Genomic DNA, 18,085 nt, shown 5'->3' on the forward strand with positions numbered 1-18,085 from the left:
GGAACACATGCCTAATTAGAATCCTGAGGGTGAGACTAGAGAGTTCGAGAGAAGCAGCAACATTTGAAGAGCTCATGGCTGAGGAATGACGTGTCCTGGCAGATGCGCCCCCCCCCCATACACACACACACACGCATATACACCAAGCACGATAAGTAAAAGGACATTTATATGCAGACATATTGTAGTGAAGCTTCCGAATGCTGAAGAAAAAGAAGACTTTATTTTTTTATTTTTATTTTTTTAAAGATTTTTTATTTATTTTTTAGAGAGCAAGCGAGAGAGAAACAGCATGAGAGGGGAGAGGGTCAGAGGGAGAAGCAGGCTCCCCGCCGAGCCGGGAGCCCGATATGGGACTCGATCCCAAGACCCTGGGATCATGACCTGAGCCGAAGGCAGACGCCTAACCATCTGAGCCACCCAGGCACCCGAAAAAGAAGACTTTAAAAGCAACAAGACAGGGCACCTGGGTGGCTCAGTTGGGTAAGTGTCTGCCTTAGGCTCTGGTCATGATCCCAGTTATGGGACTGAGCCCCACATCCCTCCCTGCTCAGTGGGGAGTCTGCTTCTCCCTCTGCCCCTCCCCCTGCTCCTGCTCTCTCAAATAAATAAAATCTTAAAAAAAACAACAACAAGACAACAGAAGGGGCTGTTAATAAACTCAGAACTAAAGAAGTCAGTCAATGGGACAGTATATGTGAAAGTCTAAGAAAAACTGTCAATCTAGAAATGGGAACGGAGTCCAAGTATCTTTCAAGAACAGGCCAAATAAAAACATTTTCAGATAATTCCATTTCAGTAATTTTCAGAAACTGAGCATTTATCTTTAAAACACTTTCCCTCAAGGAGAAGAAAAATAACTCCAGAGGGAAGATCAGCAATGCAAAAAGAAAAAGTGAACAGAGAAACTGGCACCATGATGGGAAATGTAAACAAATTCTGGCTGTGTATAAGAATAATGTCTCGCTTTGGGGATAACAAAACACTGGACAATAATGGTAAAGGGGACGTAATCAAAGTTAAGGTCCTTGTATCATCTGCCGGGGGATCTGATGCTAAATAACTTGAGACTATTAATTTAAGGAAATGGTAAACTTCAGAGGGTAATCACTATAGGAATCAAATGTATAACCTCCAAAGCAAAAAAGTGAAAAATGGTGTTTTAAAAAAGGACAAAACAACCCCCAAACCCAAACTTAATTAGTCTAAAATGAGGTAAGAGAGGAGGAAAAAGAGATATAGAAAAAGGACCAAAAGAAACTATCCTGGGCGCCTGGGTGGCTCAGTTGGTTAAGCGACTGCCTTCGGCTCAGGTCATGATCCTGGAGTCCCTGGATCGAGTCCCGCATCGGGCTCCCTGCTCGGCAGGGAGTCTGCTTCTCCCTCTGACCCTCCCCCCTCTCATGTGCTCTCTGTCTCTCTCATTCTCTCTGTCTCAGATAAATAAATAAAATCTTTAAAAAAAAAAAAAAAAAAGAAACTATCCTGTGCTCTCTACCCACACCAGTCATCCTACCCTAGCACAGGGGCCTCTCTTGTTTGCACGGGATCCTCCCAGATTTTGGAAGATCACTGGAATGTACGTGATGCCGGCAGGATAGGAGAGTGGCTGATTTTCAGTCTGATAAAAAAGGAGCTCTGAATGGCTTACAACAGAGAATCCACACACAGGAACTGACACAGAACGGCCCCTCCTAGGGGTGCTCTTCCAGATTAAGAGAACTCACTATGACCTGGTGAATTCCCAGGGCCACTGTAACAGAGAGGCACGTTCCAAGGACCTAATACAGTGTCAGGAATCTGAACAAGGATGGTTTTGGGACCTAGGCCATTGTGGGGAAGGATCGAAGCTTTACTTGCCAACTCTATCACAGACATGATAGGTGGTGGGACAGAGAAAACCAAATAACCGCTGGAGCTTCCTCAGGGCCCTAACTGATGAGTTTGCCACTTTGTCTGAGGTACCCTGGTGCCGACGTACCCTAATAGAGGACGTGGTGACCCTCTCAGGTGCCTCAATGTTGTACCACACACACAAGCTGTTTCGGTTCTGAGCTACCAGCACATCACTTCCTGGAACCCACTGCACGTAGGAGCAGAAGTTGAGGATCATTGTCTTAGCGCAGCTTTCAATATCGTATAGATGTAACTGAAGAAAGAAGAGGTAGACAGCACAATTAGAAGGGGCTATGGGGTGTCTTCTGATCTTGACCATTTCTCTAATGGTGAAATGTGGCCAACTGACCCACCAGTCAGGCAGATACTGAATTTCAAAGCTTACCAACCATCAACACTTGAAGTTTATGTTGACTTGGTATATCCTGACTCTGGCCAGTAAGAGATGACCAAGTGAGCAAAGAGCTACACCCAGAAATTTAAGTTAGGTGAAGGTCAGACTTTCATCCTTAGAGTAACTCTGGGCCAGAGCTGCCAGACTGGATTACAAAAGTAAGGCCACCAGGCACATTAAATGGTCTGGAAATTTGCGGTGTGGCTTTCACATCACAATGAAAATGAAATGAAAAATCACCAGATAGTCTCTTTGCCCTTGAGGCTGAGCTCTTTGGTGATACCATATTGAGATCAGAGTCAATAAGGGGCTTGGGGGAGACTGTCCTCAGGCCAGCTTTTATGCTGTCAGGTAAGTGTAGCTGAGGAACACTGGAACAGGTGTGGGTAAAGGCCAGCTAGGCATGTGGGGGTGAGGCAGTTTCATGAGGGCAGAGACTTGTGAATAGTAAAAGAGAAATCAGCTCCCAAACTCCCCTCTTGACTCTGGTGCCATCGTGATACCATCTCCTTAGAGGTAATACAGGATGGGCTATGACAGCAGACACAGTGTTGATTCTTCTGTGCCTTTTGCTATGTTAAAGGCATAGCACACCAAGAAATTATGTCCCATCCTGCCCCCCCCGCCCCCCCGCAATCTCTGGTAGTAGGTACTAAGTACCACATCCTGTACGGATGACTCAATGGCTAAGGCCTTACACGAAGTTTCCGGTCCCTGAATAGAAGCTTATGCCCAGTTTCATTAAGTTCCAGCCAATCCACACGGCTCTCGTGGCTGATGGTGCCAATGTTGTAGCCACCAATCAGATCCACTACAAAGTAAAGGAGACAGGGTTAAGGAGACAGATTCCACATAATCATATACAGGCCACGAGGCCGGCTGCCCAAGTCTTGCCTTCAATCATATGTTGGGCTCAGTCTAGAGTATGAGGAATACGACATAATTTTGCTAAGATGCTTACAATACTAGATTTCTACTAAAACTGTAGAGGTTTTGTTTAACTCTGTAGTTAACTCAAAAGGTCTAGGTCCATCAAGAAATGTGATTCCTCTCTGGGACTCTTGGGGTTGTCTCATAGCAGGTCAGAACAGATCAGAGCAACTGGCTTCCGTTACTCACGAAATCCTCTGGAAGGCAGCACTGAGCACATTAAGGAAGAGCCCCAATTCCAGCACACCCCTGAGAGAAAGCTGATGGATGAAATGACCTTGATGAACATATCTGCTCCAAGGAGTTACCTGCACTTTGAGTGCCTATGATGTCAGAGCACGAGGGGCAAACAGTGGAGAAAGCACACAGACCAAACAGGAGGAACCTCTGACTAAAGTTAGGCTGAGTGTGCTGAGGATGTGTATTTCAGTTTGGTATGAATTTTGTTGAAAATATAAGATATGCTCACACTTAGACCACTTTGGATTGGCTAGGATGCTTTCAGGGAGTCTCTTGAACACAGCCCATTCACAACTCTCATTTGTATACGTTACCAATGCGCAATGTCCTACCTTTGTCATACGTGCTGAAGCTAAAGACCAAACGCCAGCTAATGTCTACAACTGGGAAGACCAACTTAAAAATGAAATTTCCTTTAATTAAAAAGCAAAATGATAAAGCCATGTTTTAATGTCCCGAATTATAAGTAGAATCATAGAATACTAGAACTGTGGGGACCCTATTTCTGTGAACACCCTGAAATTATATACAAAAGTATATGTTTATGTATTTTCTTCTGGGATATGATCTATGATTTTAATTAGACATTGAAAGGGGCCGGTAACCAAAAAAGGTTAAGAGAAGAATTCTGTCATTTTATATACTATTGAAGATGAGCCCTATGGAGTGTAGTGACTTGTCCAAAGTCTCACAGCTCATTATTGCCACTGGAGCACGGGCCACCAGACTTTATTATTTCCATTACAGACACTTACATTTCTGAGCTCAGCAATCTGATATGAAATATAAAACTCATGAAATGTAAAAGTAACCTAAGAATAGACCCATATGTATTTGGAAACTTGATTGATAAGAGGTGACATGACAAATTAGTGAGCACAGAATGGATTTCCAGTAAGTTGTTAAATACGGAAAAAAATTAAATATGATCCATACCCACATTATGCACAAAAATTCCAGATAAAAAGCAAACTTTAAAAATATTAAGATATAAGAGGGAGTAGGAAACTTTTTCTTTTTTTAAAGTTTTATTTATTTACGTAATCTCTACACCCAACTTGGGGCTCAAACTCATGACCCTGAGATCAAGAGTCGCATGCTCCTCTGACTGAGCCAGCCAGGTGCCCCAGGGAAACTTCTTAAATGAGACCTCAAAAATTACAAACCTACTTAAAAGTGATTAAATGAACTACATTAAAATTAAAAATGTCTGAACACTAAAAGAGGCTGAGACAAAATATCCGCAATACAAATGACCATCAAAGGCTAGATACACACATACAGAGAACTCCTTTAAGTCAATAAGGAAAAGACAGCCTGATTTTAAAAATAGGCAAGGGATAAGAACTGGCAATAAGCAGCAGAAGAAATCCAAGCGGCCAATAAACAAATGAACAAACAAAAACTAATATGATGAGATATTATTTCACATACGTCAGAGTGAGCCAAATTATGAAGTCAAGCAATTTCAAGTATTGCAGAGGATGCAGAACACTGGGACCTCTAACTGCTGGTGGGAATGTAAATTGGTACAATCTCTTTGGAGAGCAATTTGGAAATATTTAGTGAAGTTGCAGATGTACCTCTTCTATGATTCAGCAGTTCCACTCTAGGTATAAACCTTAGAGAACCGAAACACTGGAAACAGTGAAAAACCAACAACTTAAACGTCCCTCAGTAAGAGGAGAGATAAAAGATCCAAAGTAAATATATGAAAGGTCAGGACATGATAGAACTAGGTATGAATATGCAACTAATAATAGTATTATTAATAGCTAACATTTATTAAGTGCTTATTATGTGCCAGACATTAGTCTAAGTGCTTTTCATATAAGGTAGGTACTATTTTTATCCCCATTTTGTGGATGAGGGAATTGAGATACAGAAAGGTTAAGACACTTACCTAAGACCACATGGGTATAATTGCAGAAGTTGGGAGGTTTGACTCCAGACCCTTGTTCTTAACAAACTACACTATACGGATATACTATTCTCTATACTTTGTAGGGAATACTATGCTATTCTATATACATTTTTCTCTGCTTGAAACATTTCATGATACAGAGTTAACTATTAATATATAAAATAAGATTTATTTATTTATGTGAACACTTGTGAAATTCAAATAAAGTTTGTCATCAGTGGCTACTAATGACAAACTACAGAAAATAAGTCCCCTCTCGGTTCAAATAGTCCATTATCCTATGAAGTCTAAAGAGGAAAATTCATAAATTTACTAATGGTTCCTCTCTACAATTCACAATTTCCAGCCCCAAGATACATGCCCAGAGAACACAAATAATTATATGGACAGGCCGATATATGTAAGAGTGTATCTGTATCTGTATCTACATAGCCAGATGCAGACTCGCACACACGGATTTGAACACTTCACACATCCTCTGTAAGAGCAGGGTCACACATTTACCTGGTGCCTCTTGGATTCCTGGATTCTCCACCATACACAATCCTGGGACATGGAAGCGTACTATAAACATCTGTTTTGTTATCAGAATTATGAGAGAGTTTTACTCACCTATAGCAATAGTCTTAATATCAACAAGATAAGCCAATTTCTTATTGTCTTCCATTCCTCGTTGACGCCTCTCATTAATACGGACACTGAAACATGAAGGGTGAAGTAAGGCAGAATGAGCTTGGGCCATCGAGATGTTTATCAAGGGCCCTGAAGTACCATATGGGATGAGGTTTTTAGATTAATCTTGAGGATACAGGAGTTAGAAGTTAAAAAGGAATTCTTTGGGGTTTCAAAAATTTAGAGAACCGGGCGCCTGGGTGGCTCAGTTGGTTAAGCGACTGCCTTCGGCTCAGGTCATGATCCTGGAGTCCCTGGATCGAGTCCCGCATTGGGCTCCCTGCTCGGCAGGGAGCCTGCTTCTCCCTCTGACCCTCCCCCCTCTCATGTGCTCTCTCTCATTCTCTCTCTCTCAAATAAATAAATAAAAACTCTTTAAAAAAAAAAAATTTAGAGAACCTTGTTGGGTTACCTGATGAGGTGGGGGTTCATGAATTCAGTACGTACAGAACCCAGGGTATCATTACTCCCATATTCCACCAGGGTTAGCTCTCCAGCATTGAAGATCATGCACACCTGGGGATGAATGGAACTGTCACGTGGTGGGAAGTTTGCATGAAGAAAGAGACCAACAGTAGCAAATGGAGGTGTCCTGTCAGTGCAAAGTGACTCTCACTTTTCTCTTTATTCTGTTCCTGTGCCTATCTCACTCTCCCTTCTTTATCTGCTCTCTCCTCAACCCCTTGCCACTTGCCATCCTTCCAACATAGGAGCTAGAAGGAGGCTTACTGAGATGATGATGGTTAATCAAGCTCTACTCACATTTTCATTTTCAAAGAAATACTTCTCATTGCCACCAGATCCCTGCCAAGCTACCTGTAAAGGAGGGAGAAGACATAAGGAACAATGTGGATAAGTATCCAAGACAACGCTGAAAGAAGGACAGGGTAGGAGGCAGAGAGATTGACTTTAGGAAGGCCTTGATGTTGCACAAAAGAGGTGCTACGTCAGATTCTGCCCTAGGTTTCTAGGTTTCTGAGAGATGGTGTAAAAACAGTCCAACAGTGGGGGTTCACATTCCAGGATTCTAAACCTCTGGGGTCTCACTCCCAGGTCCACCAACTCCCCAACACCAGCATGTTAGAGCTTTCCTCAGAGATCTTCCCCCTAGGGACCTGGCTCCCCTGAAGTAGCAACTCAAGATGCTCCATTCCCCCCCACCCCATCTGTGGTTCCTACCTCACTAAGGCGATTAGTGTTCAGGTCCCCCAGCAGCAGCGTGTCTGATGTGTGGGCCACCAGGTAACGTTCCTTTCCCAGGATTTTCACCTCTTCCACTTCATAGCCATAGTGTGACTTGAGTACCACTCGGGTCCCCGATGACAGGTTCTTCACAATCACCTTGATAAGGTACAAGTCTGAGCTCCCCGAGGTTTTCCCCAACCCAAAAGAGGGGTGAACATGCCGTGCCCCCTGCCCACCTCCACAGTGTTAAACAAAGCTAATATCTTGTTTCCTCACCTAGCCTAGGCTATTGTTGGTAAAAATGACACCTCACATTCACGTAGTGCTTTACTATTTATGAAATGCTTTCAAAGATGATCTCTTTCAATGCTCATAATACATAATACATATGGGGTAAAACCACTTTCTTTACATTCCTATACCTCTTGTGAACATCTTTGTGATGACTTTAACCATGGTGTACTATACTGTCATTTCATATACCTGTCTCCTTAGCTAGAATGATCTTCTTGATTAAGGGACAATATAAAACAGATAATTATCTTTGTGTTCTCAATACCTAACAGTGCTCATGCATAGAGAATGGACAGAAAATGAAAGAATGGGGTGCCTGGCTGGCTCAGTCAGAGGAGCATGCAATTCTTGATGTCAGTTGTGGGTTTGAGCCCCACGTTGGGTGTAGAGATTACTTAAAAATAAAATCTTAAAAAAAAGAGGGGGTGCCTGGGTAGCTCAGTTGGTTAAGCATCTGCCTTCGGTTCAGGTCATGATCTTGGGGTCCTGGGATCGAGCCCCAGGTTGAGCCCCACTTCCGAGTATACTCCCTCCCCTTCTGCCCCTCCCTCCGCTCCTGCACGCGTGTTCTCTCTCAAATAAGTAAACAAAATCTGAAAAAAAGACAAAAAGAAAGAATGAAGGGACCAATGAATAATAAATAAATGGAAGGAAAAGAGGACAGAGGTAGATAAAAGAGAAAAGTGGGCTCAGGAACTAAGAAATTACCTTGCAATGTCATACACAGTGAGTTCAGAGGCCCTAAAGCAATGTTATGCACCCGCGTAATCCTAAACTCCCCAGTTGACAGCATATAGGTAGTAAAGTTTTTTCTGTTTTGCTTGTTTTTGTTTTTTGTTTTGTTTTGTTTTAGAGAGGGACAGGGATATGGGTTGGGGCAGAGGGAGAGGGAGAGAGAGTATCTTAAGCAGGCTCCACACCCAGTGCAGAGCCCTATGTGGGGCTTGATCTCACAAGCCTGATCATGACCTGAGCTGAAATCAAGAGTCCAGCGCTTAACTGACTGAACCACCTAGGCGCCCCAGGTAGTGAAGTTTTAAACCAGGACGTTGTAAGTGGCGATCTCTGTACCCTTTAAGTCTGGTGTTTAAATTTTTTCTTACAATAAGCTGGAAGTGCTACAGCAGGAAAGTTGCCAAAGAGTTGCCCAATACACTCTGTTCTCCAGAACAGCTCTGCCAGGGGTTAAATTTGACACTGTGGCTGTGTCCACAAGGTAGGAAAGCATCACAAGGATGAATGAGCGCTGGCAAGATCTTGGTGCAGCAGGCTATCAGCTGCTTACCTGGCTAGGTCCCACATATGTCAACTCAAACTTATTCTTGTAAATGCTCCTCCGGAGGCAGCAGTCAAACTGTTCCACTCCACCACAGAGTGTGCCCTAGGAGGGAAAGCGACAGCATAAAAGGTAACAGGCATGGGGAGGATATCTAGAGACACCCTCAAAACCTCGGTTCTAGAATCTAGAGAAGAGCTGGCAGTAAAAGGGCTGGCAGTTTTGGGAAGTACCAGATGGAAAGAGGTGGCAATCACAGGACTCAAGGATAGTGATGGGATGAAAGGGAGAAATGAGCCCTGCCTACAGAATTCTTTGTCTCTTTCGGCTTCCAATAAAGTGCGAATTTCTCCTTCCTGCCTTTAACGTCGTATTTTTTTTTTTTTTAAAGATTTTATTTATTTATTTGAGACAGAGAGAATGAGAGAGAGAGAGCACATGAGAGGGGGGAGGGTCAGAGGCAGAAGCAGGCTCCCTGCCGAGCAGGGAGCCCGATGCGGGACTCGATCCAGGGACTCCAGGATCATGACCTGAGCCGAAGGCAGTCGCTTAACCAACTGAGCCACCCAGGCGCCCCTTTAACGTCGTATTTTTAGGTTGGAGTCAAAAGGGAAGAGACACTCTAGTTTCAGGGGACAGTGCTTTAGGATAAGGCTGGATTTTTCCTAGTTTGGAGAAAGTCACCCATGCAGAAAGGGATTACTAGTAAAACACACCGCACAGAGTCGTGAGCCGTCCCGTTTCCAGGCCAAGGCAGTGACGGTGTATAAGTTGGCAATCTCCTTGGGCTTTGCCTCTTCCCAGATGCTTCTTCGAGGGCTCCAGTTGAGCACCCTAAGTCTGAAATTAAGTAGGTGGCTTTTAGAAGAGATGGAGGCTGAGCAAAAGAATGGAAATGGGTGGGGAACTGAGGGCAATGAGTTTTGCTGTATTAGAGAAGAAAGGAAGTAAAAGAGAACACACAACCTAGGGAATCTCATAGGAGAGGACAAAAAGATTCAAAGGAAGGAAGTTGGAAAAATCAAGCCAAAAGTAAAATGGGGTGAGAGTGATGGGAGTGGAGAAAACAAAAGGAGATCATGACTGGTGAGAAAAATGAGCTGTTAGCAATAGAGAAATAAGGAAAAAGAAAAGAGAAATGGTAGAAAACAGAGAAAAAGGAAGGAAGAGACCCACATGAGATTGAAGGGGATACAAGGACAGGGCTGACAAAGCTGACATGAGGGGACCCGGGTCCTAGCTGTTTATTTACTGTTCCATCATCCATCCATCCCTCCATTCATCCATTCATTCACCAAACACTTAAGCATATATTATGTACTACATGCTACTTTAGGCAATGGAGATTAAAACAAAATGAATAGGCCCTCTTCTCAAGGGCGTTTCAATTTAGCCAGATAGCTATAAAAACCAAAGTGTAATATAATGTGACAAACACTAAGCCAGTGGTCTGAAAAGAAGCAATGGTAATACAAAGAGAGTGGAGATGAATTCCACTGTGGAGTCCCAGGGAGAGGCACGGAGACACAAAATCCTGGTGTCAACGGATGGTGGGAGCAGGAAAAGGGAAGTGTGTGAATTAAAACCTGAGGATCTCTGGGCGCCTGGGTGGCTCAGTTGGTTAAGCGACTGCCTTCAGCTCAGGTCATGATCCTGGAGTCCCTGGATCGAGTCCCACGTCGGGCTCCCTGCTCAGCAGGGAGTCTGCCTCTCTCTCTGACCCTCCCCCCTCTCATGCTCTCTGTCTCATTCTCTCTCTCAAATAAATAAATAAAATCTTAAAAAAAACAAAAAACAAAAAACAAAACACCTGAGGATCTCTTTCAACATATACGTGCTTCTCATCCAGCCTCCCACTCTGCTTGAGATTAACTGGGCTACAGCAGAGTGTACACAGGGAAAGTAGGCAGAAGATGCACGTGGAGAGGGACCCACCTGTCATAACTTCCCAACACAACAGACTGGCCCCCAGGACTTGCGGCAGCTGTGGTGAACTCCCGCTCCTGAGGGTTACGGCTGTAATCAAAAGTTTGTAGCACATGGCCTTCCTTTCCATAGGCCACAATTCTCCGATCACAGCCTGCAGCCACAATGCTGTTGGTTGCCCAAGCCAAGGCATAGGGTGGGCATGGGTGGTTAACCAACTTCCCCTAAGACAGAATAGAGGGTTTCAATCACTCTGACTCTGACACCTCCAGCCCGGAATTTCTCCTTTCTAGCCCCTGACACACTCACTCTGACCATCCTACTCTATAAATCGTCCTCCCAACATCTTCCCACCCCAACACATCCTAATCTGGAGGACTTCACAAACTGTCTTTCTGTTTTATACTCTCACACACATATGTATCACATACGTACACACTTACTGACATTGTGCTCAAGAGGAAACCTCAAAATACTTATATGTTAGAGTTCTTTAATAATCCTACACATTAACTAACCCTGGGTAGGCCCACAGGGAGCATGAGACTCTTTCTTTTTAGAGTAAATAAATTTAATTATTACATGAGTAATTCTTTTTTTACAGTCTTAGTTATTTAAGTAATCTCTACACCCAGCGTGGGGCTTGAAGTCATAACCCTGAGATCAAGAGTCGCATGCTCCACTAACTGAGCCAGCCAGGTGCCCCTATACAAGTAATTCTTAACGTAAGTTATTCAAACAATAGAGAATTATACAAAGTAAAACATGAACATTCCTTTTATCTCCCACCTTTTTCCCTTTTCCCTCTTGAGAGCAAATGACTTTTTTCCCATGAATTTATACACATAAATATACTTTTTACATAGATGAGAATAATTTTCACTTTCCCTTACTCTCAGAATCCTTTCCACTTGATTTCCCCTTGCCCACAAATATTAAGCTCTGGCCTTAATACAAATTCTCTCTGTGGCTGCATCCAAATGTGCCTCTCTTTCTCTCTGTCTCCTTTAGCCACCTCCCCCATGCACCTCAATCTTAACGTTCAACCTCCTCTAGCAGGGATTTTGGGTTTCCTTACCCCCATCCCACAGCATCCGTTAGTCATACCTGTGACTCTCCAGAGCCTTCATCATCAAAGAAATACCTAACAATGGTACCATCTGCATGACCAGAGAGAATTCCTTTTCCAGAGCAACTATAAAAGGGGAAGAGGAGGAAAGAGATTATTCTGTCTCACCAAGAAATCCCCCTTCTCTGTCAAACATTACCCTACCTGGGCTCCCTGCTACCAGTCCGCCCCATCTTCCATATTATGGTCTCCCAGTCCCGATATCCCCATCGCTTCTTCCTACATTTCCAAGCTCCTGGGATATGTTCTTCCTTACTCACTTTGTCGTCAGTGATACCACATAAGAGTCTGTCCCATAGATGGTAGATGATTTATTAGTTTTAGTGTTTGCTAAACGAACCTGAAAATGGGAAAATGGATACAAGTCTGGTTAAGCTACTTTCAATCCCACCCAGATTCTAAGGAAAGAGAAATAACAAAAAACTGGTCCTTCTGTTTTCTCCCCCAACATACAATTTGACCCTAAGGGAGAAGTTTAACCACATTTCTCTCTCCAGAACCATTATCCCCACCCACAACCTCTCCTGTGTTTCTCTTCCTACTTTACCTTCCCTTCAGCCAGTCCAAAGACAATGATGTACTCTGCTGGCCACTGCAGACACGTGACAGCACTCTGTAAAGAGGAAATCATGAAAAGGATAACCCTGTCCATGTAGCCTAGCACATTTATAACAAACTGAATCCCCCGCCACAGGCCACCACCCCAGTTGCCTATAGCAGAAGAGAGGACACGACTGGGCTCAAGAAGGAAAGGAGATGAGGATGAGCAGCAAAGCAGCACCATCCTTGCAGTTGGAAAGGTCGGATTCACATGTTAAAAAATGCAACTCCTGGTTACATTTGTAAGTAGATATATTGATACATGTTTGTTCATCCTAATCTCCCAGAGACAGGTCTGAAGTTTACCGTCTGGATGAATTTGTTACAGATGACTTTCTTGTCACCCCTGCCAAATAAAAGGAGAGAAAGCATATTAAAAACACTTTCATAAATAAATTGTCACGCATGATGCTGGGAGAAGGGAAGAAAGAGCAGATACCTTCCCCGCCCCCTCTAGTGTTTCCTACCATTCCACAGGAGCCCTGAAAAGAGGCATAAAACGGAGCCTGAACAGCTTTGGAACAGTAACAAAGATGCTGTATCACCAAGGGCTCCCCAGAACCTCAAAGGGTCTCATGTTGACCTTAGGCTGATTCCACCGGGGATGGGATCTCAGAACACATAGGGCAGGCAAAGGTAAAGAAGCAGCATCAGACTCTGGAAGGCCTTTGCCTTCCATGTCCCAGCCTGGACCATCATCTTCTCTACTCCCTCTTTCCCAGGGAGGCATTTCTTCCTGCCTTCCCCTTCTTTTCCAGGTCACCCCATCTCCCAGTCTCTATCCTCACCAATCTTCTCCAATCTTGTACACATAGATGATGTTGTCGGTCTGTCCTATGGCAATTTTAGTGGAATCAGGAGAAAAAGCCATGCCTTTCACCATATAGCTCTTCCTGCCATACTAGGAGTTAAAAGAAAGAAAAGAAAAAGAGGTAATGAGTACACATGAAAGAGAGAAGAGAAGAAAAGGTGTATGTGTGACTGTAATGAGTTTGAGGGATTTATCCTGAGAAAAGAAGGGCCAGGCCATTTCCTATGCCGATGGCTGGGGAAGTTGGTTAAGAAGTTTTCCAGATTCATGAGGCCCCATCAACAGATTAAGTACACACAGAGTACTCTCTTCACCTTCATGTCAGCTGGTTTGGTGGAGAATTTATCTCTCCGCTCCCCATGCTCATCGTATAGCAACACCACTCGGTCCACTGTGCAGACAGCAAATTTGGCATTGTTCTGGGACCAAGCCATGCAGGTCACCTTTGCAGCTCCATCCTGCAGAGGCAGTGGGGGCAAAAATAAACCCAGGTGTTCATCTAGAATGACAAAAGCGGGCGCCTGGGTGGCTCAGTTGGTTAAGCGACTGCCTTCGGCTCAGGTCATGATCCTGGAGTCCCTGGATCGAGTCCCGCATCGGGCTCCCTGCTCGGCAGGAAGTCTGCTTCTCCCTCTGACCCTCCCCCCTCTCATGTGCTCTCTCTCATTCTCTCTCTCTCAAATAAATAAATAAATAATCTTAAAAAAAAATAGAATGACAAAAGCATTTCTAGTTCCTTTAGTTCTAGTGTGACTTTGGTCAATTTCCCCCATGATAGTCCTTAAAACAAAGAGATGTCTGTGATGTATCCTGGTCTCCAAGGCTATAAAACCCTGGACCAGGAGAACAAGGTGCTTTAGAAACCCATAATGCAAATACACTAAGAGGTGACTTGCTGAATCAACTGTACCAATGTGCCCCTGCAATGGCCTTGCTCCCTCATATCCCAGGACTGCGACTGAAATAAATTCAATTGGTCTGATAAGTTTTTGTTTTTTTTTAAGATTTTATTTATTCATTTGAGAGAGAGAATGAGATAGAGAGAGAGAGCATGAGAGGGTCAGAGGGAGAAGCAGACTCCCTGCTGAGCAGGGAGCCCAATGCGGGACTCGATCCAGGGACTCCAGGATCATAACCTGAGCCGAAGGCAGTCGCTTAACCAACTGAGCCACCCAGGCGCCCCTGATAAGTTTTTTTTAAATAGGTTTTGGTCTTTAGCCATTCATTCAATATTTTTTGAATACCTTATTGAGAAAGGCACATGGCCAAGGGCTGAGAGGGAGACAAAGAGCAAAATATGGTCCCTGCCCCAGGCTAATAAGATGGTACAAAAACAGGAAAAATCCCATTAGAAAGGCACATACAAAGCATGATAATAGTTTGGAGAAGCCCGAGATAATTTTATGTTTAACTGATCAACTTTAAGCTTTGAAGAATGGATGCAGTTAAATGGGGGGACTTATCCGAGGTAGAAGGAATTACATGAGCAAAGGCAAGTCTGGTCAAGAAACAGTGATTTAATTTAGCTGAAACTACCTTGCAAACAGAACAGAGGAGGTAAGGCAGGAAAAACAGTGAGGCCAGCTCAAGAAAGATCTGTGAAATTTGGCCAAGGAATTTGGGCTTATTTGGTAGGAAAGGGAGAGACAGTGAAAGCTCCGGAATGGGGAGTAAGACAATCAGAGTTGAGACTTAGGATGAAAATGCCACCTGGTTAGTTTTTTTTTATTTTTTTCCCCCCAAAATTATGCACTGCTCAGAAGCCCAATTTAGAAGTGGTTGTCTCCCAATGAATTATTCTTTCCACATCTGTCCACCACCAGCCCTTGTCCTCAATGGTTCTGCACTAAGGACTTCCCTCCTTGAAATAAAACATTTAGCTTCTGCTCCAATTGTGTGATTTAATTACTTGGGCTCTAAAGCTCTGGTTTCAAACTTTGTTACTTTTCACTCCTAACCCACCTACCTCCAAAGTCAGAAGTTTAAAAAAAAAAAAAAAAAAAAAAAAAGCCCTCTTTTTTTTTCATCAAAATCCTCAGAGTCAGAAAATAGCCATACCACCACCTTTACCACCCTCCAACTCTTGATTAAATTAGGTTTGAAGGGCTGAGGGCTCCATCAATAACCACTGTTCATCATCTTCCTTCATCATTTTGCCCATCATGGGCATTCGCCCTTCCCTGCCTCATGACATCTTATTTTGAAAGACTGAAGGAGGTTTTCATTTCCAATTATTCCATTAGGGTAAAGGAATTTTTAAATTACAGTTTCAGGGGCAGTTAACTGAGCAATGAGCACATCTCTCTTTTGTTCTAATTTCCCTCTATTCTCCTAATGCCACATCCTCTGTGAAGCCTTCCTCACAGCACTGTCATGAGGATTAAATGGGGTAGGGAATAGAATAGTAAAAGCTAACCTTTAACAAGATCTTACCATAGACTAGGCATTTTGATAAGTGCTCGATATGCATTCTCCTTTTACCTCATAACGCAGGGACAGATGCCATTATTATGCATATTTTACAAATGGGGAACCTGAGGTTCAGAAAAGTTAAGTAATTTGCTCAAGTTTACACACACAGTTTATAAGTGGCAGAACCAAGATTTAAATCCACATGTCTGACTCCACAAACCCCAATCCTAACTACTTAACTTACGCATGAAACATTCACTATGGCAGATATTGTCATTAGCTTTGTATGAATTTGTCCTTTGAATTTTGAATGTTCTCCTCCCTTGTCTATCAGTTTTTACACTGCTTTTCAGTTCGCAAAGGCCTTTGTGTACATTACTTCCTTTAACTCTTCCTCCAAACCCTCTCAGGTTGCTATTATTGTTACTCCCATTTTCCAAATGAAGTAGTTGGGTGAGCGCTCAGAGAGATTGTGTGACAAGGGCTAAAATCAGCGGTATTGGATCATTTATTTAAAGTAGAGCTGGCACTAGGACTTGGAACGCTGGTCTCCGAGCTCCAAAACCCAGCCTTTCTTTAGTGCCCAGCCTCTTCTGAATCTGAGATCTTCATCATCAGAACGAACGTGAGGTCTTCTGCACTCCCTTTTTGGGGCTTGCACCTAAAGCGCTTGTTTATTCGGGTGCAGACTTAGGTTCGTTGTTTACATGTGCGCCCAGCACGGGGCCTCGTACACAACTGATGTTAAAAGAGACGGGATGAAAGCTACCGCGGTTAGCGGTCCGTCTCAACTACTGCACACTATCGACCGAGCAGAGTCCCATCATCGCTAGAGCCTTCAGTCTTCCGCATAACAGGAGGCGCTCAACATCATGAAATTTCCGTTCCCTCACTTTTCTTGGAACGTTAAGGCGGGCGGGGTTGGGAAGAGGCACGCAACTCCTCACCTGAGGGCTCAGCAGGGTTCTCAGGTGCTTCAACTGCATGACGAACACCCGTCTCTCAGATGCCACCAGTCAGCGACAACTCCCGTGGTTACCTGGACAACGCGCCACGCAGCTGCAGCGACTGCCGCTGACGCAGACGCGACCAGAGCGCAACACACTCCGCAAGGTCATCACGTAGCTTCGCTGCGAAGCAAACAGGACGTGCGCAAGCGCGGTGAGGTCTAGGGCGGGACACCGAGAGGGCATCCTCTCCTCAACCAATCGTGTCTTTGTCTGCAAACCCAAGCTCGAGCCACGCCCACAAGCCCTCCGCAAACTCGAGGTCCTACGTAAGCGCGGTCTTTCTCGCGCCCTGAGGCGAGTAAAGTGTGGCTAGGTTCGTCCTTTTAATTCTCAACCCTGGAGGAAAGCAGGGCAGTTGCTTTCATACGTTTTGCAGCGGACGGAATTGAACCCAAATAGGTTATACGATTTGCACGGGATCACAAAGCTAATAATGATAGCTAACTGAATACTCAGTATGCGTCTGCCAGGTACTGTGCAAAGGGTCGTATATGCGCTCTCATTTAATCCCAAAGACACCTTTTGAAAGGGATGGCATTATTAGTCCCATTTTACATACCAGAAGACTCAGGATTAGAGGGGTCACTTACCCAAACTAACAGTCAGTAAAGGATGTAAATGGGATTCAACCCAGAGCTGGTGCGTTTATTCGTTCTGAACTCTTAGCTCCCGATCTCCATGCCATGCTTCTGTACCCCATGCCGCTTCCATCCCAAGAACTGAAGTGTCCAGAGTCTGAGAGATGAGTGTTTCGGAACCAGTGGCCAGTGAGAGGTACTACTTCAGAATCGGGTAGCAGTGGGTTAAAGACTGCTGCCCAGATCGGGATGCTTTTATGGTTCAGGGCAGAGGGCAAACCTGAGTTTGGCTCACCTGATAGGGTAGGGTTAAGTCTTGTGATACCTGGGGTTGGAGCTTGGTTAAGTAACAAGGATATTGACTTATTGATCTGTTTGGATTGGGGTCCCTTTCAGAATTATTGGTCTAAATTCTTGTAACATACCAGAGAGACTGAGATGGAGAAAAGGAGAGTTATTCATGCACCTCCTCTGGAAAGATCCGAAGTTGAGAAGACCTATAATTCTCCAGAAAGTGTAGCATATGCTGTCCAGACACAGTCTGGGTTCTACAGCTTTTCCCCCACAGTGGTTGCAAACGTCAACAGGTATTTCTCTCACTGGCACCATCACACCCCCCGCCTTGGAATTTAGGAAAGAGTAGAGGAAAGCCTCTATTTTCACAGGAAACAAGTAGCCCCAGAGCCCAAAGTATAAGTCTTTTGACAGGGGAGTTCCAACCCCTCAGTTTTATTTCCATAATCCTCCTCTGGATATAGTGGCAGAGAGTGAATATAAATTCATTTACACCTTACAGTTATTATTGGCT

At 44.0% G+C, this 18,085-nt stretch overlaps 1 protein-coding gene across 3 annotated transcripts in view; it reads right to left on the reverse strand.

Moving 5' to 3' along the window:
- The window catches only part of IFT172 (intraflagellar transport 172), a 33,937-nt gene extending 17,101 nt beyond the window's left edge, over positions 1–16,836 (reverse strand). For 2 of the 3 annotated variants that reach the window (XM_045884303.2, XM_045884301.2), the window contains exons 1-16: positions 16,637–16,836; positions 13,592–13,735; positions 13,255–13,367; positions 12,773–12,812; positions 12,414–12,479; positions 12,127–12,206; positions 11,845–11,932; positions 10,747–10,961; positions 9,528–9,651; positions 8,821–8,916; positions 7,236–7,397; positions 6,819–6,872; positions 6,469–6,572; positions 5,997–6,082; positions 2,989–3,101; positions 1,982–2,149 (exon numbers count right to left, since the gene is read on the reverse strand). In XM_045884303.2, coding sequence (XP_045740259.1) covers positions 1,982–2,149; positions 2,989–3,101; positions 5,997–6,082; positions 6,469–6,572; positions 6,819–6,872; positions 7,236–7,397; positions 8,821–8,916; positions 9,528–9,651; positions 10,747–10,961; positions 11,845–11,932; positions 12,127–12,206; positions 12,414–12,479; positions 12,773–12,812; positions 13,255–13,367; positions 13,592–13,735; positions 16,637–16,675 — 1,692 coding nt within the window. In that variant the 5' untranslated portion in view covers positions 16,676–16,836. The remainder of the gene's footprint in view (positions 1–1,981; positions 2,150–2,988; positions 3,102–5,996; positions 6,083–6,468; positions 6,573–6,818; positions 6,873–7,235; positions 7,398–8,820; positions 8,917–9,527; positions 9,652–10,746; positions 10,962–11,844; positions 11,933–12,126; positions 12,207–12,413; positions 12,480–12,772; positions 12,813–13,254; positions 13,368–13,591; positions 13,736–16,636) is intronic. The other variant, XM_045884302.2, reaches the window with a different exon arrangement.
- Between the last annotated feature and the right edge of the window lie 1,249 nt (positions 16,837–18,085).

This window comes from Mirounga angustirostris, unplaced genomic scaffold (assembly GCF_029215605.1).
Source record: "Mirounga angustirostris isolate CCGP_5_RB_7025 unplaced genomic scaffold, mMirAng1.0.hap1 SCAF_10, whole genome shotgun sequence".
Classification (NCBI taxonomy): domain Eukaryota; kingdom Metazoa; phylum Chordata; class Mammalia; order Carnivora; family Phocidae; genus Mirounga; species Mirounga angustirostris.